This window comes from Tauraco erythrolophus, chromosome 20, assembly GCF_009769465.1.
Source record: "Tauraco erythrolophus isolate bTauEry1 chromosome 20, bTauEry1.pri, whole genome shotgun sequence".
Lineage (NCBI taxonomy): Eukaryota > Metazoa > Chordata > Aves > Musophagiformes > Musophagidae > Tauraco > Tauraco erythrolophus.
The window spans coordinates 4,448,801-4,468,194 of NC_141484.1; the positions used below are offsets into that span (position 1 = coordinate 4,448,801).

The following is a 19,394-nucleotide window of genomic DNA, read 5'->3' on the forward strand; positions in this document are numbered from 1 at the left end:
TGGCCCCGGCGCGGGGCGGCTCACATCGGGCTGGGCGGCGGCGCCGCTGCGGCCTGCGACCCCCCCGCCCCGCACCGCCGCCTCCCCGCGCGAAGCGGGCAGCCTACGGCGGCTCGCCGGGGACAGAAGAGGTAGCGCGGCCCGCGCGCCTGCGTGCGCTCGCCCGGGCCGCACGCCGCCCGCAGGCCGTTTGAGCGGCTGCGAGCCCGGCCCGGAAACACCGCGGGCACCGGGCGGGCACCGGGTGGGCGGCGGCTCCCTGCGGGGGGTGCTGTGCTCGGGGCTTCCCTGGGAGCGTGACTGAGGCTGGTGCCATTAAGGATCCGTGATGCGGATGCCGGGAACACACCGGAACAGCCCAGGCTGGACGGGACGCCTGGAGGTCATCCTGTCCAACCCCCCGATCGCGCAGGGCTACCGAGAGCCGATTGCCCAGGACCACATGCCGATGGCTTCTGAGTTATTTCCCCTTCCAAACTGCGTGGTAATTTATGATCCAAACCATCCCAAATTGCCGCTCCAGGGCAGCACGCTGCAACTTGTACGTGGAAAATTAGAGGTGCCCAGTGAGCTCACCATGCTGTCGCTGTTCTTTTTCCAGATGGAGCGGGAAAGGACACCTCACTCCTAACAAGAGGCAGCGGCATTAGCCACGCATGACACTGTCAGCAACACGGAGAGTGAGCGACCCCCGGCTCGTGTAGAAGCCGACACGCTCACCTCCGGGATCTTACAAATGTGCATTTAGCCCAGAGTGCCTTCAGAGTTTTCAGTGGCAGCAAAGGAGGGTAACCAGCAGTTCTGTCATTTACTCTAAAAGCCACGGAGCTCCATCTGGCTAAATGTGCTAATTGACTCTCACGTGCTTTATTCACATTAAATTTCTCCTTTTTGTGTTCATTGTAGAATGCCACTGTCTTTCTGAAAAAGCTCTTGCTTCTTGGGAACTCTGTTTTCAGTTTGCCTGCATGAAGCAGCGGTTGTCTCAAAAATTCAGCTTGTCTGTAGGTTTTGCAGGATCTCAGCTCCAGCCCCTCCATCCCACACAGGCAACAGGGACCTCCCTACAGCCAGAAAGACGTGACAAACAAGGGCAGAAACACTGCCTGTACACTGGCAAGGAAACTCACAGAACCCTTGTTTCCTAAGGCTTTCTGGAAATAAAGGATGGTCCTTTCCATGACGCAGTCCTGTTTGCTGGCTCTTCGGAAGAGCAATAAAATGACCACATGATTTATTAGCTGGTACAAACACATTTGACAACATCACACCACCACGAGGATTGACAACCCTTTGGCCTGGGCAAGACTAAAACAAGATACAGTGCCTTTGAGACAGAATGTTCTTCTGGGAGACCTCCCTGAAGTGTCAGGTCCTCAAACACAAAGCCTATTTCCTGTAGTTTAGTACCTACTCCAAAGATTTTCATGCATGAGATCAGTAACTTTCTTGCCCTTGGGAACTGGCTGGGCATTGGTCAGCAGGTGGTGAGCAGCTGCATTGTGCATCACTTGTTTTATATCTTCTTTTATCACTATTATTATTATTCCTTCCTTTTCTGTCCTATTAAAATGTCTTTCAGTGAGCGAATGGCTGTGTGGTGTTTAAGTTGCTGGCTGGGGTTAAATCATGACAGCGTTCCTTCCTAGGAGTATCCTGGGAGTACCTAAAGCTGCTTCAGTCCCACTGGGATGGTTTAGCATACACTGGAATTGCTTTAATGAAGTATGGCTAGATCAGAGCACAGCATGAAGAAAAGCAGAGCAGACAAAGTATCAGTCGCTGATTTCCAGGAAAACCTGGGTAGCTATGCACTCCTTGGTAAATTCCTGTGCTAAACACTAAAGCTTGTGTAGAAGCTCTGCAGTCATAGCCAAAATTGTCACTTTTCTGAACAGGCTTTACCTCCTGTTCGTATGACTTATAGCTAAAGATCCATTTCTTTCCAGACTATATAGCCAGAAAGCAGGGTAAAGAGGATTTGAGGTATTGATTTCAAAGGTATGCAAAAGCATTTCTTTGTCAGTGATGGAGTAAAATGATACAGTCTTCTTTTGTAGCTCCAGGAAAACACCAACTCTCGATGGTTTATCCTTGTGTAATAATGTTTCTTGATCCCTATGCCATGCTGAGAGCTGCTTTTTGGGACCTAGCCATTCTACACACCAGGAATGCTCTGTTCTTCCTAATTTGTCCCTTTTACCAATCATTCCATGAGCAACTCCAACAGCCCATCCATCACTGTTCTTGGTAATTACTTCCCAGTAGTGGCACCCAGTAGAAAAGCTCTGTGAACACATCACTTGGCTGATGCAGAATCTGTTGGGTGATGAGTCATAACCAGTTGGGTAGCTGGAAACCATTACTTTCCTGTTTTGGGCTGTGATTGCTAAGCGCTCATGTACTCTTGTGAGATCAAAAGTCACATCATCTTCCCCTAGAAGAGAGAAAGCAAAACAATCTCACCTGCAGGCAACAAGATGACAGATCACCTCAGTTTTCACACGCATCCTAAAAAACAGCGAATGTGCATCCCTACTTAAGAACAGAAACATACACCAATGATCATACAATAAACCTTAATCAAAGTTCAGTCTGCAAATCAGCAAGAATCCTCAACCAAACACTAACGACTGTATCCTGAGCCTAGTGAATCCTGAAACACTGAACAGGCACAAAGGAGTCAATACGAATGACAGACTTGTGCACTCCAGTGGGAAGGTGAAGGCACCCTGCACGATGGATCTTATTCCTAACCACAATCTTATAAAAAAACTAACCTTTTGCCAATAATAAATGAGACACCTTAATAAAACTTACATAGTTATCTGTTCACTGGGACATGTTCTTGCGTATTTTATCAGCAAATTCATTAGGTTTGTGTTTTAAGCTACAACTGTAGTACTGTGTGTTGGCTGTAAAAATATTTCTGTGAAAATGATGCAGAATTCAGACAACAAATGGAGTCATTACAGCTTAACACAGTAAGGACCAGTACGGTGAAGTAACTGCCCATAGACCAACTCGGTCTCTGTAGCCACCGCAAGCTACAACGCAGCTTATATACCTCCATGAAACAGGCTTCTTATCCTTTTTATCTTGCACATGTCGTCAGCTATAGTATTGCATTGTGCTGCAGTAACAGATTAATTCATGGTAACTTCATTGTGTTTCTGTGCTTCAGCTAAACAGCCAGACCTCCTGCTGATGTTTTCTTTCAAATACAGTTTTCTTCAGCAAATCAGCAAATCTCACTTGATTATTATCAAAGAGTCACCCTGGCTTGCATACTTACACTGGGAAAACTGGCTTGAAATCGTTGGTTCTGGATTTTTAGCTGCAGATTCTGGAGATAACGAGCAGACATTTGGCTCCTGATATAAATCTGGAGGTTGCACTAAATATGAAAAAATTAAAGTCTTAAGGCACTTCTTCAAAATGTAAATAGGAAACATTTATACTTCTAAAGGAAAACACATATAAAATAAACTTAGCTAGTGGTTAAAGTACAAAATGAAGAGTTGCTTTTTTGATTGTATAAATTATCAAAGGATGTGTAAACAAACATTTTTAGCGAAAAAAGTATGCTGCTGCCCTAAATGTGATCAGAACAGAGCAGTCAGAAAAGCTGGATGAGTAAAGCAGTTGGATCTTTCTATGGAGATAAGTCAGTTTCTGTCATAAAAGTTGTTTTCAGTGTTCTTAATTTTTTGGAGTATCACGTGTTCCTTGTGTTACTTGCATGTGCGTTTCACAAGCACAAAGTAATTTTTTACTCTAATTGCTGACCAAAAAGACTGACATTTGGCCCTACAGCTTTAAGGGCTATTACTAATTTTCTTTGACCTTGTAGTGCATACTTAGAAGACTCATTTGCAGACACTTTCTGGTATAGTTACATAATACATTGGCTTCATCTTGAAAGCCATCCTTTAAAGTTTCTGCCCCATACCTCTGCCCATTGATTCCTCAGTTTTGCTACTACAAATGACTGTGGAGCAAAGCTGTAAACTCAATTGCTGAAATGGCTGAGATAAGAAAAACCATGAGGTAAAAATATGATTAAGTACCTGGGGTTTTTGAGAACCAGTGCAGGTAGTACTGGAAAGGGTGGGGAGGAGAGGATTGCCCCTCAGTGGCAATGGAGTTTTACCTTGGTCTTCAGTTGCTCTCAAAACCACTCAGTGGTCTTTCTACAGCAGACAGATGGTGCTGGGAGGAGGAGAACTCCACAGCAAAGGCCATACCAGATCTACAGCTTTGCTTAGGCACAGCTTTTGGTGGGAGGGAATTTTATGTCTGCTCTTAGCAAACACTTTGCTGTTACATTACTCTGTATTTAGAAAAAATATTTACATAATTATGTTTCATTTCTCCACTACTGATCTGCATGTCAGTCAGTTCTTTTGAGTTCCCATGAAAGACGCATAAAGTAATCATGTCTCCAAAACTGCAAGGGGTTTTTCAATAATCACACACATGCACACCTGTTTTCTCTGAAGGACCCTGCTAGATCCACTCCAAGAAAGAGATTTCAAAATAAGGAACTCACCTGGTGGGAACTGCCGAGCATATTTCTCCAAAAGTAAAATTTCCAACTTTCTCTTAAGATCTTCGACAGCACTTTTGACAACATTGAGCTTCTCATCAAGTGTAATTTTATTCATTGTTGAAAGTGAGCCTTTGTACCTATGTCTCTCAGGTAAGTTACTCTAATAATGACACAAAAGAATCAAGGGGAAGATGTAGCAGTGATTTCACCTAGCATATCAGATCATATTATAAAACCAGAGTGCAAAAATAGCAGTGATCTCTCCAAAATCTTATTCAAGAGAGCTTCCTTTATAGGATAGTTATCCAAGAGAACTAACCTGAAATCCTATAGAAAATATGAAGGGATAGTTTATTCTTAATAAAAAATAACATACTTTGTTTTTCTTAAACAAAGAGAAAAAGAGTTTGGGTTGGAAGGGACCTTAAAGATCATCTAGTTCCAAACCCCCTGCCATGGGCAGGGACACTTTCCACCAGATCAAGCTCAAAAGGATCTTAACCTTAGATTTGACTCAGGACTGGACTTCAGCAATGCAGTCCCCGTCCACTCCAGCTCACCAATGTCCTTGAAACAAACCTAGTTCCAAACCGTATCCCCAGCCTATACTTTTTCCAATAATTTTTCCCTCTGAATTTCTCACTCCAAACTTTCCACAGCAACAGCAATGTCTGTGGATTGGTATCATTGTCTCCAGTGGGAATAGCGCAGTGGGGACCTGAAAGTGCTCTGCACATGTCCACCTATCCAAGACATTTAGCTTAAGAGTTTCTACTCATATGCTGCCACTTCGTCTCATCACTTACCGTTTGGGCTTTGATGTCTGTGGGCTTGTTCACTTCAACACAGAGCTGGTGAATAGTCTCTTCGATTTTCTGTTGAGCTGCTTCCTGCTCTTGTTCAATGAACATCAGTGTGTTTCTCTCCTGTCTTTCAATATATTCCTTCATGCAACAGAAATCTTTAGTAATCTGGCTTTTGATCTGAGATGCATATTCCTGAAAGGCAGAAGACATGGAGTTGTCTTGTTATAAAAGATACATGGACTAAGAGAACTGACTGCCCCACCTAACGTGCTCTTTGACTGACCCCTGCAGGCCAGAGACAGTTAACTTTATTCAAAGGAATAAAATAGACTTGACACTACCCTGCATTACCTGCAATGCAATTTTGGGCACGTTAAGGATCTTGACTATTTCATGATCAATAGTCTTTGCTTGAGAACTTAGAAAGATCAATATTCTCTCTTTATGATTTGCGTTTTGCATCTAAGAGTTCCAGAAACATTCAGGCTGCTCCTAGGGTATGCAGAAAAAGGCAACAAGCACAACTCCAGTGGCCTTTGTGCCAGCCAAGACAGGAGTTAGTACGACTAGTGCCATAGGTCGTTCTCATCAATAAAAACAGTTGTGACAGCAACAGAAAGAAACAAAAAGGCAGATTCCTGCTCTGGGCTGGATGGCTCCACTGGAGTCAATCATGTCTCCAGGTGGCAGTGAAAACAAGCTAACTGCAGGTAATGAATGTACAATGCGTACCTTTGCTTCACTGAGATCTTTCCTCAAGAGGTGGATGGTCTCTGAAGTAATTTCTAGTTGCTTGGACATGTCCCATATCTCTTCCTCCTTTAAAGTGACACAGTGGACCATTTATCTATATAACCTTCCAAGAAAGTATGACTAGGTTAAGCAGCAGGATAACAAAAATACCTACATCATAGACACTAGCTAAGTGCTGGACTGGTAGAGGAGCGGTCTGGAAGACACAATTCTGAATGGGAATAGTCACAATGAAGTCAATACGCAACAGTCATCAATTACATATTCAAACAGTCGCGAGCTTCAGCCCATTGCTCAACTGCAGAGACTGAAGAAGACTTTTTAGATACATATGTGCTGAAATAATGAAGGTCAATACATTTTTCTCATCTCTTCCAAGTTTGGGAGCTATAATAAGCAGAGATTTAGATAATGAACCAGACCCATTCTGTACCATTCAGCTGGGTGGAGCAGTAGCACTGTATAATAACGTTATGTGTCCTTCAGGAGTCTCCAACGCTATGCTGGTGCAATAAATAACACCCAGCACAAAGAACAGCTCGTTATTACTATCGTGTATCAGCTGAAAACACACAGCTATTAGTTCTTCTAATTCAGCTATGCACTCCTCAATGTATAGGACACCACCAACGAACTCCAAACACTGCTTTAGCCAAACCTACCTGCTCGACAAGCACGATATTGTTATGACAATGCCAACATTAGCACGGGAAATGCAAACTATCTGGGAAGGCAGGGGAAGCAAAAAGGAGGATGAAGTCAACTGGACCCTAGCCATGCCCCCTTGTTCGCGACCCCAGTGAAGGATTTAGAACCGTGGCCAGAGCTGTCCCGGGGAGCGCCGCGGAGAGGAGCCCCGGGTTGTCACAGAGGTACCGCAGGCTGTTCAGGGTGACATGGGGACAAGCCCTGCGTTGTCACAGAGGTACCGCAGGCTGTTCGGGGTGACACGGGGACAAGCCCCGGGCTGTCACGGGGGTACCGCAGGCTGTTCGGGGTGACATGGGGACAAGCCCCGGGCTGTCACGGGGGTACCGCAGGCTGTTCGGGGTGACACGGGGACAAGCCCCGGGCTGTCACGGGGGTACCGCAGGCTGTTCGGGGTGACACGGGGACAAGCCCCGGGCCGCCTCCAGCCGTACCTTCTCCCCAGGCGGCCGCTCCGCCGAGCTCCCGTCATTGCAGGCGATAGCTCCAGAGGGTTTCGGTTCATCCCGTGTTTCCAACTCTTTTTCCTTTACCTCCTGCGGGATCAAGCTCACCAAAGCGGCCAGCTCCCGGTTGGGCCGCAGGTCCTTCAGCTCGAAGCTTTCCCGGCAGAGCGGGCAGCCGGCGCGCCGCCTGCCCTTGCAGTACGCGACGATGCAGGGCCGGCAGAAGCTGTGGGTGCAGCCCGAGAGCCGCACGGGCTCCGTGAAGAACTGCAGGCAGCAGGTGCAGCTCAGCTCCACGGCGCCCAGCAGCCGCTCGAGCTCCACAGCGGCCGCCATGGCGCGGCCCGGCCCGGCCCGGCTCGGGGCGGAGCGGCCGCCGCAGTTTCGTTTTCCCCCGCGGCTCCTCCCGCCTCCCGCGGGGCTCCTGCCGCGAGCCGGAGCGCCGGGAGGGCGCCGGGGCGGGCGGAGGCGCAGGGCTGGGCGGCTCTGCCCGGATAGTTGCTGCCTTAGAGGCCGCTGGGCTGCACCGGGATGGGGCCATCTCCATGTGCGCCCCGGTGCTCCGTGGGGCAGCTCGGCCGGGGAGCTCCCCGCTCCAGCCAGAAAGCCCAGTCCCGTCCAGCTCTTCCTCTGCTGGCCATTTGGTCCGAGGATTTGGGTTGACTGTAGAAATGAACTGTGACGCAGAGGTCTCCATGACCTGCCCTTGACTTTTATTGACTTCGGAAAAGTTGCTGTTATCGGCACTATTTAATTTTCACAGGGAATTTCCCAGTTTTGCAACAAGGCATGTCAGAGTTGCTGACATGGCTTGTCTGCTGACCCATCCGGGAGAGTGCGCAACACAGCACCGTGCGACTTGCAGAGCCTCATCCATGTGAAGTTTCGGTTACTGGATGGACTGAAGTCTTCTGAGGTCATCCTGAGTTACTCAGTTCATCTCAAACTAACAGTTAACATATGTCAAACCCAACAAAGGCTGACATTGTTCCTCGTCCATGTCAGAAGGTGCTTTGCTATTGATGTCAAAGGCTGCAGGATTAGGTTGTTAAAAAGATTTGCTGAACCAGCGTGTGAGCTAGAATGAATCAGGTTGCGTGGGGAGAGTGGGAACACGGGGAAGTTCATGGGAGCATATCAGCAAGCAAAACTGCTGCACATTGCTCAGAGTTGGATAGCGATGTGCTGGCTGAGACAGGCAGAATGATGATCCAACTCAATTCTTCTGCACTATTATGGGGGGAAAGAAAAAAAAAAGAGTTAATCTCACTAATCTCTGCAAGTACTGGCACTTCCTCATATTCTGCAGAAGAGGAGAACTATTCTGGGTATCTCAGGCTGGCTGGCAATTGCCAGTAAAAGGTGGAAGCCTCACCAGAAACTTAGTCTGCAAGACTTCCTCTTGATTTGCAAACTAAGGACTAAGGCTATCTGAAAAGACGAATTAAATATCTGAATGACTGGGTGCTTGGTAAAACCAAATCTCAGACTTGGTCTTGAGTCAAGAAAATACTCGCAGTATCAGCCAATGCAAATCTTCACCAATTCCTGCGCAGAATGGATGTAAGTGGTAACTGATGAGGAGGCACTCACCCTCCGCTTCCAGTGCTGGTCCTCATTCATTGAGTGTCTTCAAGCAAGTCACTGAAGATAACACTTTTAAAATGAGTTTTTGCTTTTCAATGTTCAGACTAATCAAGTTCATTAAACTTCAGCTGGTTTTTAGGAGGTGATCAGCATATGTTCATCCTGTACTCATGATGTGTTTGCTGGGGCACTATGTGGGGTTGCTTTGGAAAAATCTGGTCTTCACATGTTGGATTTGCCACTCATAAAAAAGTCAAACAGCAGAGGCTGTTGAAAGCAAGGAGCTAGGAGTATTTGTCATTAGAGTGATTCCATTACAGTATCTTCCACAATTCAAACTTGACTTTTATTTTTTACTGTGCCAGAAATGCAACACTGTAGAAGACATTAAACCTACTCTTTTGAAAACCCCCATGTCCCTATCTGGACAGGAGCTGCAGCCAGGTGGAGTGTAGCTGCCTGACGCTGCTCCTCCCTGAGAAGGACATCCAGTGACTCCAGCATAAACTGGTATGTCAGATGTATCCAACAGGACACCCTGCGTTTTCCGGATAGCTGACAATATCTTTGCCTCTCGGTCACTGTCCCTGTGCACTCATGCAACAGATGACCCTGTTCACTGGCAGGATATATGCCACTGGCTGGATTGCCAGGTACACCCTTCAGGGTATACAGGAGTCCTCTGACATCAAACAAAGGCAAGAAAAGGAGGCTCTGATATAACAGCACCCGCAGGAGTCCTCAAGGAAATGCATGCCGGCCCTTCTGGCATCAGCCTTTCTCCACTGAGTTTTTTCTCCGTAACTGAATACTGGATGATTCATCCCTGCATCAGGCTGGGAAGGCCTCCTCTGCTCAAAAGGGAAGGAAGAGAGGAGGTATTTCAAGTAAGGTTCTGCAGGGGCACAGATAATTTCTGAGTGTCTGCACTCCTTCTTACTCATTTCTCTATTCCTGTGGCTGTTGAAGGAAGAAGCCCTTTGTACTAGAGTCACTGCAGGGCCTTGAGCACCATCCTTGCCTACGGAAAGAGGCCACAGAGCCGTGCTGAACAGAACCAAGAAGTTCACCAGAACTCAGGGCTAGTCTCAATCAGTCAAAGGCTGGGCAATGACTCCGTTTAAGGCGTCTATCCACTCTCTCTGCTCCCTATCGTTCTCACATACAAACACAAACTCTCTCATTGGTGTCACCACAGTGATTGCTGGTTTCCTCTTCTTCACCCGGACTCCCTGGGGCAAGCCAGCTTGTACTTCATATCCCTCATCCATCCTTCCAATAAAAAACTGGCCCTGTGCAAATGCATCCTAGAAAGAAGGAAGCAGAAGACAGCCATTAGTCAGTGGACAGTGCAGCTCCAGCAGACACTGTTCTGTCCTTTGACATGGAGCAGGAACTGGGGATGTATGAAGGGGACACTGATTTGGTGACAGGCAGCAGGAAACACGCTGGAGTTTTTTTTATACTCAGGGGCATTCTCAGGAGAAGGTAGGGACCCACCCCTATAGACCTGGATGGTGGGTGTTCAGAAGGAGCAACGAAGGATATTCTCGTGGTTAGAACAGTTGTAGGAAGCAGGATACTGGGGCTGCCAAGCCTCTATTACTGGTATATTGCTCATCTTGCCTAAGGTTACACGCACAGTGCCAACAAGCCTGGGAGAGAGTGGGCTATAAACGCTACAGGCAGTAGCAGCTACTTTTAAGACTCGGATCTTTCTCGCAGCCACTGTAAGGGCCAGAGTTCCCACACAGCTCAGCTTCAAAGAGCTGTTGACAAGGGAGATGAGCTCTTGAGGCTGAGCCTGCTTCAGTCTTGCACAGCCACTGGAAGAGCAGGATGAGAACAGACCCTCCTCACCCAACTTCATGAAGGGGCTTGTGGAATAGCGAACACTCCTCTTACCAGTGGATTTTTAAAGTACATCAGGTTCCTTTCTTGAGAATCCAGGCAGAACCAGCGCACCTTAAAGGCCTCCTTCTGCTGCAAGGAGATGGTAGAAGTTCTTTAAAGACCAACTCCCAAAGCTGGGTTTGGCCTATTCAAGTCAGATCCCTGGACTGCTTAAATGACTTTAGAGCTTGAGTTCAGTTTCCTTCATTCCCATAACTGGTCAACAGGTGAGTCACTGCCATGTGCAGCCCTCAGCTCCTTTCTCCCTGGGTTCACGCTAGAGATTTGCATTCACTGACAATCCTTTGGGTAAGGCAGGGAAGTTTGGTTCTGCCAGTGATCAAATGACCAGGATTAAGAAAGTTGCAGCAAATGGATTAATTGCAGAGGATGATCCCTGGGCCAGCAGCTATAACGAGGAGAGCGTGCCATCAATTTCAGCATTTTGGTTTGGGGGTTGTCCCTAGAATTGGGGGATGCACAATGGTAGGGACAAATGCTAGTTTTTTTTTAAAAGTGCTAATTCCATCAGCCACACTCATAGGATCGTTCCCTGAGTTATTTGTTGCTCCATACTGAACTGAAGAGTCCTCTTCCAGTGCTCACTTCAGTTTGAGCAGAATTTAGGCCTTAGGAGAAAAATACACAATCTTCCATGCATGTAGCTGTGAGTGTCCTCTGTGTAAGTACCTGCAGGAAGATGTATTGGGACACTAGCACTGAGCTGGGCCAAACCCCCAGCATATTCAATATCAGCATTTCACTACTGAACTTTTTAACAGGACTTTGGCTCATGGTTCACTCAGAGGACAGCAAGGCAAAAACTGGCAATGTTCAAACAAGACCTCAGGTCTTTAACTCCTCCTTCAGCAGAGCCTGAAATCTCCCTCTCCTGTTTCAAGGAGTAGTGGCCCAAATAGTTTCTCACAACAACCAAACCAAACCATAGGCTTCACTGTGGAGAATTTGCTCACTCATACTTTGCTGCTATAAGCAGATGTGACTTATGTGCTACCAACTTTTAAGAGAAACAGGGAAGTAGTGGAGTCAGCATGTGATGTTCCGTTCTAGCAGGAGCTGCAGTTCTAGAGCTGCAGCTGGCAGATACAGCAATCCATCTAGCCTTGCGTAACGGGACTTTGCATGTCCACTGCCAGCTAATCCATCTTGGTTACTCTTCATGGAGGATTCTTCTTCCCAGTCTTATTTTCCACACAAAATAAAACATGATCCCAAAGAACACAACAGGCTTGAATATCATGTCTTTTATCAACCCATGAGGCATATAGTCACTCAACAAATCGTTTACTAGTAAATATCATAGAATTATCAAATATTCTCCATCTGGAATAATCCTGTTTGTGTACTGCCAAGAATGCACTTACTTTTGGTCCTGTTTTCTCCATATATCCTTCTTTGACATAATTTCTTGTGATCCTGGGTATGAGCTAGGAGAACACAAACACACACACAAAAATAGTCTGTCTCATTCAAGCTTGCTTTTCTGTTCTGTTTCTGTCAAACCTAATCACCATTAGTTTTGGCTTTTGGGGCCAGGGTTTTCTTTCAGCTGTTCAGTAAAGGGAAGTCTGAAATAAGAAGGAACGTAAGGTTTCTGAAAGATTACACTTTATAAGGACCACATGCAGACTTTTAGGCCTTCAATGCTGACTACGTTTTTGCATGTTATCCACTGCGGCCTTTCTTTCCACCTCTTCTATCCATTCCCAACACCCATACACTGCTGCTTGAGCACCTGACTCTGGCAGAAGTACTGAGAAAATGTTTTCCTGTGCTATGTTTGCATAGACCACTTCAAGCCCTGTTCAGTTCTCACCTCAGGCTCAGGGACAGTTGGGAAGGTTGTTCTGAGATAATGGTAACGTGCTGCCCGAATGGCATTGAACCAGTCAACAATTTCCTAGGGAAAACAGCAAATACAAACATAAATACAAGAATAACAAGAGGAATAAGAGTGCTGCCTCTCCAAAATGCCTTTCTCCTTCCTTGTGACCTCTTTGCAAAGACATACTTTCTCCCCAAGGGGCGGAGAGAGTCAGTGACTTGTCCCAGACATCTGAAAAACACTGAGCCTCCAAAATAATTTAAAAATGCCTCTCCAGGGAAGTCTCAGACATTCTCAGCATGGACAGTCACACGAGTCTCTGTACACAGGCTTTTTCAGCTGATTAAATTATGGACTGTTTAAAAACTTTTGTACCTGGAAAGATATGAGAACTATGGCAAGAGAAGAAACAGAAATCTAAAAAAACCCCATAGATATACTTCTTAAAATTATCATTGTTTGCTTAGAAATAATGCAGAACAACAATAGCTTCTATGCATGTCAAGAAGGCTTCAAAGAATATAATCACGGAATTGTATAAAACTGTTAGGCAGTTACCTTACAGAGATTTACACATGTGCCCCACTGAGGCCTTAAGGCTGTTGAAGGTGTGAAGTTGAAAATATGCCCCAAGAGAACAGGGGCGAGATGTTATAGTTACTGGTGTCAAATTCTACAACTTTCTATATTCTACAAGTCATAGTGACTTCAAATAACACCAGATCCTGCAGAAACATGGTATCTCTTCCAAAATATAGATCCAACATCTAAGTATCTTGCTTAGTCCAAAATCTCCGTGGTATTCACCTTTCCACTTTCGTGATAGACAAAAAGGTTCCTTGTTTGACCATCTGTGTTGTAAGTGATCTGCAGCCCATGAGCATGCTGGATTTTCTCTGTCTGGAACATCGCATTCAGATTCTCAATGCTGATAATGGCTTTTGGACCTCTGGACTGTGAAATGAAAAGCATCACTGTATTAAAGTGCTCTCAGGGAAGTGTAATGGAGGACAGATTAGCTATATGAGAACTACTGAAGAGAAAGCAGGCATCTTAAAATATCTGAATATTGGATATACCTGAAATATAAAGCCTTAATTACATGCTACATAAAATCACTTACAAGGAGTGACTCCCTTTCCTTGACAAATGCTGGGTTGCTATTTGAGAGGGATGTGTCTGAAGTGCAAGGGATGGGTTCTATCTCCAGCCTCATAGATGGAGAACAATTAGCTACACTCTCCCACGGAAGGGAGACATGTTGAGGATGATGCTGCAGCAGCTGAAGAGAGAATGTTCTGGTAATATAAGAGGTAACAGATCTCTTCTTCATCTTGCTGTTCAACTGCCAGTATCCATTTCCCTCGTTCACTAAGCAAGAGGAGTCTGCAGGGTTAAGATAAGGGGTGAGGAAAAGGGCTAAATCCAAAAGAGCAATTGCATAAGATACCACACATGTTAATGGGGAAACATCTGGGCTGCTCCAAGCACAGGCTGGCCTGGCTGCAAAGCTAGAGACAAAGCTATTTATGCTGGTTTTTGCTGGTGAAGAGCAGGCTCTGAAGATGGATGTTGACTAGCTACCTAGGGCCAACTCTGGCTGAGGAACTCACTTCTTTGGTGTAGTACTTCATCACCCCTTCCCTTGCTGATAAGAGAAATCGCCTCTTCTGGAACTGTTTGCATTCCCGCCCACGCTTCCAGAGGAATCCTTCACGGCTACCTGCAGATCGGACCAAGGTAAGTGTCAGAGAAGGGCAGCACAATAGGACTATTTATCTAAGAGGTGATGTGGCACAGAGTTTCAAGTCTCTTCTCCATCTGAGAATTTTCACCTCATTTGAAAAAAAAATCCCTGGAGAACTAGAGAACCGTAAGATCTGAATATAACTTTGCACTTGTCTGAGTGCCTTTTCTTAGGAGCTTCTTCTCAAAGTTAGACTGCACATCCAGCAGTTCAAATATGACAAGCGAACCTTAAAGATCTTCAAAGTTGCAAACATAACACTGTGCTGCTGGCATTAAGGCTAACACCTTTTCCCTGACAATCCTAACTTTTACCTGCAGAACAAGGATCTTGGCAGGCACGGGTGGCAACAAATTCCTCACGCTCATATTTAGCTCTAATCCACTGCTCTCTTAAAACCCTGAAAGAGGAAAACATGGATAAAGCTGATATGCCTCTACTCTGTTTTCACCAACCACCAACGAGACCTGTAGAGGGAAGCAGTAGTTCAATAGCTGTAAAGGTCCGCAGCAGTGAATACACCCTCAACTTACAAGCAATCACAGGACTGGGGGATGTAATAGTAGGGAGGGACTTTGGCCTCATATTTAGCTTTGGCACAGAGATTCCCATGCTTCTTCATAAACTGAAATACAAAAGAAGTTACAGTTAGGTGTGCAATTACAAAATCCATACCATGTAATGAACAGAAATTGAAACTTCTATCAAAGGGAGCACTGCAATTTTTGCTCAGTCTCACCATAACTCTCAGTGCTTCTCTATTTGTGTTCACAAAATTCCTTTTAGCACTATGGCTTTCACTTTTTAGGTGGCTGAGCCTTTTTCAGTGTTTAACAGTTCTGAACCAGATGGGAAGGAACACCAGATTGTGGTAGTTGATTAAAAGTCCAAAAGAAAATAAGAAGAAAACCAATTTGTTTATGATCTCCCTACACTTTCATCTCCTCCTAGACACTACCTGTGATCATATTGTTAACACAATTCAACTGAAAGATGAGAGGCTAAACCAATATTTAAGAAGGCTATGGTGCTTACCGAATAGAATGCACTATCTGGAAATACCTGCGGGCTTCTAAAGCACAGTGAGAAGTTACTGTGTGCTATAAAAAAATAAATGCCGCAGGCTGTTAGAAACACAGTCACTTATCAGTGTAATTTGATTGAATAGGTCATAAAAAAAACCCTGAAGTTACCCGTGGAGTTCACTGGGCTCTGTGTGGCTTTGTTCCTCTGTCCATGGTGGACAACATGGGAATTATGAGGCAGACGAGGTCATGATGAAAAGTGGAGAAAAGTAAGTGAATTACTGCTTTTTCCTCTGTACCTCTATGAGATCGTTCTCCCAGTAGTCAAGCCGAAGGGATTTGACCCTGCTGATTTGAGGAAGATTGCGATGGATTCCAGAGCAATTCAAACAAATGAATATTCCAAGTTTGTAAGAAGCCCACTCTGGATCTAGATACAAACACAAAAAATGAACTAATACACGGGAAGAGGCACAGCCACTGGCAACGGCAAAAAAGCACATCTGATGAACAGCCCTGGCTTCACACGTAACGCATCAAATCCCACCCCGTTGTTTATGGCTGTCACTTCACTGTGTTCAGAGGAATAGCACCTGTTTTCCCCAATGAGGAATGTGGCCCTTACGTTTGTCAGCTCTTTCACTGATTATTTGTTTAAAAAGTAACATGACTATGCAGGCAGCCGAGTGGTGATGTAAAAGCTCAGCTAATTATTAGTTCTGCCTCAAAAGCGGCTGTTGCTGAATTAATGGCAGGATGTTGCGGACAGCGAGCACTACTGAGAGTACAACGGAGCCCAAGCACCCAGAGTGGGGACTCATGCCCACTGCCCACAAAAGCTCCCACTCTCGCCTGCTGCTGCTGCACCCCCTGAAGCGGCCTTGGCAGGTCGATGCTCAGACGTCTTCCAGGTGCTCTGGCAAGACGGTTTCCTTAGACTGCCACTTGCACCGTGTCGCCCTCCATTCCTCCCTTATCACATCGAACGGAAGCTACTTGTCGTCCAGCTGCTGTCGGCTACGGACCGACTGCTCGGTTCGGGGAGGGCAGCTCCCACCTCCAGCGAGTGCGGGGTGCCAGCCCGGCAGGCTTCCGAAAAGCAGCCCGTCTGCGGCGACCCCAGCGCAGAGACATTCCTCCCAGCGAAAACCAGCCCTCGCTCTCCTCCTCCAGCCGTGTGCGCTGTCTACAAATAACTCTGGGGAAGCTGCTGGTGCGCTGAGGCCGCTTCCTGTCCCACGCTGTCCCCTCCTCGCCCCGCGGGGCTCCCCGCCGCCGCGCCCGGCCCTGCCTGGCTGCGGACAGCCGCGTCCCGGCAGCCCCGAGCCCGGCAGCCCCGAGGGGCTCACCCCACCGGCCACCCCCCGCAGCGGGACCGCGGCGCGCTGCCGCCTCGGGAAACCACCTGCTCCCGCGCCCTGCCTTTGCGGTGCGCGCAGGGCAAGGTGGCGGCGGGCCCCGCTGCCGGGAACTGAGCGAAACTGCCAGGGGCGGGCGCGGGGGGCCGGGCGGAGCCCCCTTACCTGGCTCCCCGCAGTCGGCGCAACGGCCGTTCCCGGTGCCGGCGGCCCTCTGCACCTCCAGCAGCAGCGTCTTGTTGCGGTCGCGGTCCATCATCGCCGCTCGGTGCCCGGTGCGGCGAGGGAGGCTCAGCCCCGCCAGGGAAATGAGGAACTGGAGCGCGCTCCCCGCGCCGGGGCGGCCCGTCCGCTCCCGCGCCGCGGGGCGGGCGCTGCTGGCCGCCCCTCCGGCCGCCTCCGGGCGGCGGCTCCCCCGGGGGGCGGCCCCAGCGCGGCGGGAACCGCCCGCCCGTGTCCCCGGTGCTGCGGGAGGCGCGCCGGTAGCGGCGGCCCACCGCCGCTCGGTACAGCGCGATCAGCCCTTTTCCTTCGTGCACAGCGCCGACCGCAGCTCCGGCGGCCCTCCCCAGCGAGCCAGGAGTCCGCTCTGGAAATTCGCCACTACGGGTCCTGTTTCCAGGAGGAGGGCTCGTCCACGCACCTACAGGTTCGCCTCAGCTCCACCTCAGGTTTGTCTCGGAAAAAATTACTTTAAAAAGCTTGCTACCTCCCAGAACGGCAAACAACCAGAGCACGGGCGCCGCAGACGGCAGCCGAGGTGCACGGGCCTCGGCGGAGCGCTGCGCCCCGAGTGGGTAACGCGCCGTCGGAGAAGGAGCCGCGACACCCAAGTGCTGCAAGGAGAAAAACCTGTCGGTGTGGCTCAACCCAGGCAAAACGCACTATTTCAGGATTTGCAAAGCCTAAGGAAAACGGCCCTCTTTCGAGATAAAGCCAATGTAAAAAAGTCTGTGACTTCGTAGAATCACAGAATGGTTTGGGTTGGAAGGGACCTCAAAGATCATCCAGTTCCAGCCCCCCTGCCATGGGCAGGGACACCCTCCACTACACCAGGTTGCCCAAAGCCTCATCCAGCCTGGCCTTGAACACTGCCAGGGATGGGGCATCCACGACTTCTCTGGGCAACCTGTGCCAGTGCCTCACCACCCTCTGAAAAATTTCTTCCTTATATCTAATCTGAATCTGCCCTCTTTCAGTTTAAAGCCATTGCCCCTTGTCCTATACTTCGGTATATCTAAGAAAAGAAAAAGACAGAAGAGAAAAATTTAAGATGAGGGAAAGATTTTCCAGAAGGTTAACTAAATCAGAAATAGATCAAGAGGTATTCAGATATTTTTCATTTTACTAGTTTCTGGTTAAACTTAATGTGCATAATTAACTTGCATTACTATAGGGCACTATAACACGCAATTCTTCAGTAAAGTTTATGTATAATCTTGTAAAAACTCTGTAGTTACTTATTTTGCAGATGACAAAATACTATACTAGAGATGCATTATAAGTTGAAAGTACTGACACATTTTTTTCCCCATCTTTTTAGGTGCTAAATAGCAGTGTACCTTTTTTTAAATATTGTAAAGTCATGAAATAAAGTTAAACAGCAGCAGAATATCTGAAAAGTTGAGCTGTTCAACTACCTACATAAAAACTCTCTTTTCACCACTTGTCCTTTAAGAACTGTTGTATACTAGAACGTAAACATGGATTTAATTTTCCCCAGAGATAATTTTCTTGCAAGCCATACACTGGAGCTCTTAATTTTTGTGGCGTCCTTAAAACTCCTGTAAAATAATAATAAAAAAAGAATCTGTATGACGTTTGCAAAATGCTTATTTATATTCAAGACGACCTATAAACCCCTCACCAAAAAACCCCAGGACTGGTCAGAAGCCTGTGATTTTTCTCGGTGTCACACTGTGATGGCTGAGCTGCAGTGTCTTTCTGCAAACTGCAAGGGACACGTTTTCCCAGCCCTCTGCTGTTGTCACAATAACATCTTGCCCCGTTTCAGGGCTTTTACAAAGACTGAGACAGTCTTGCTTGGAAAGAGATCTTCCATCCTCCTGCTTTTGCTCTGCATTACTATTAAAACAGTGTACGCTCGCAAGAACAGACCCAAGGCTTACCTGCTTTTTTCTGTATTACTCATGGGGTTGTAGAACAATGTCAACCTCATTTGCATTCTAGAAAGCAATACTGGAATGACAGTAAAAAGAAAGAAAAGCTTGAAATTGGCTGAGATTTCAACAAGAACAACATGATTGTTGGCTTTTTGTTTTCAATTATTGTACACCTAGTAATTCATTGTGAAACTCCAGGTTTGTTTTGTTTTGTTTTTTTTTTTTTTTTTTACTTCTGGTTTCACTGAATTCTTTGTTTAGGTAGAGCACAGGCGTAGGTTTTGTCTTTTTCCTTTCCAGGTATCTTTAGTGATTCTCAAGATGCCCGAAGCTGGTATTTATGCGTTGGAAGAAGAGGTGTTTTTTTCTAAGCAGGGCCCAAACTATTGCAGGAAAACATTTTGAATCAAAGGCAGGAGACTTCCGCAGCACTGGAATGGATCTTGTGAAGCACTTCCTTTTAAGCTGAGTTAATCAAAACCATCCCCAGATCTCTCTTCCTCAAGACCAGCCCGTCCTTCATAGACACGTGATTTTTTCTAGCATACAA

General features: G+C 46.9%; 2 protein-coding genes across 3 annotated transcripts; both read right to left on the reverse strand.

The window, feature by feature from the left end:
- Positions 1 to 1,217: 1,217 nt before the first annotated feature.
- Positions 1,218 to 7,601, reverse strand: RNF135 (ring finger protein 135). The gene is made up of 6 exons (XM_086624298.1): positions 7,254 to 7,601; positions 6,091 to 6,177; positions 5,359 to 5,550; positions 4,553 to 4,712; positions 3,296 to 3,397; positions 1,218 to 2,437 (listed from the first exon to the last, which is right to left on the reverse strand). Exons 1-6 carry the CDS (start codon positions 7,599 to 7,601, stop codon positions 1,902 to 1,904), a joined length of 1,425 nt encoding a protein of 474 aa, XP_086480424.1. The 3' UTR covers positions 1,218 to 1,901.
- A 287-nt stretch (positions 7,602 to 7,888) lies between these two features.
- ADAP2 (ArfGAP with dual PH domains 2) lies at positions 7,889 to 17,025 on the reverse strand. 2 transcript variants are annotated; one of them, XR_015222748.1, is made up of 11 exons: positions 16,887 to 17,025; positions 15,663 to 15,793; positions 14,872 to 14,963; positions 14,653 to 14,738; positions 14,205 to 14,314; positions 13,399 to 13,545; positions 12,583 to 12,666; positions 12,131 to 12,193; positions 10,758 to 10,835; positions 8,859 to 10,159; positions 7,889 to 8,495 (listed from the first exon to the last, which is right to left on the reverse strand). XR_015222748.1 is itself a non-coding variant. In XM_086624299.1 (10 exons), the coding sequence occupies exons 1-10, from the start codon at positions 16,978 to 16,980 to the stop codon at positions 9,941 to 9,943; spliced, it is 1,104 nt and encodes a 367-aa protein (XP_086480425.1). In that variant the 5' UTR covers positions 16,981 to 17,025; the 3' UTR covers positions 7,889 to 9,940. The 2 variants fall into 2 exon arrangements, 1 of the variants encoding a protein (XP_086480425.1); XM_086624299.1 differs by having other exon boundaries at positions 7,889 to 10,159.
- Between the last annotated feature and the right edge of the window lie 2,369 nt (positions 17,026 to 19,394).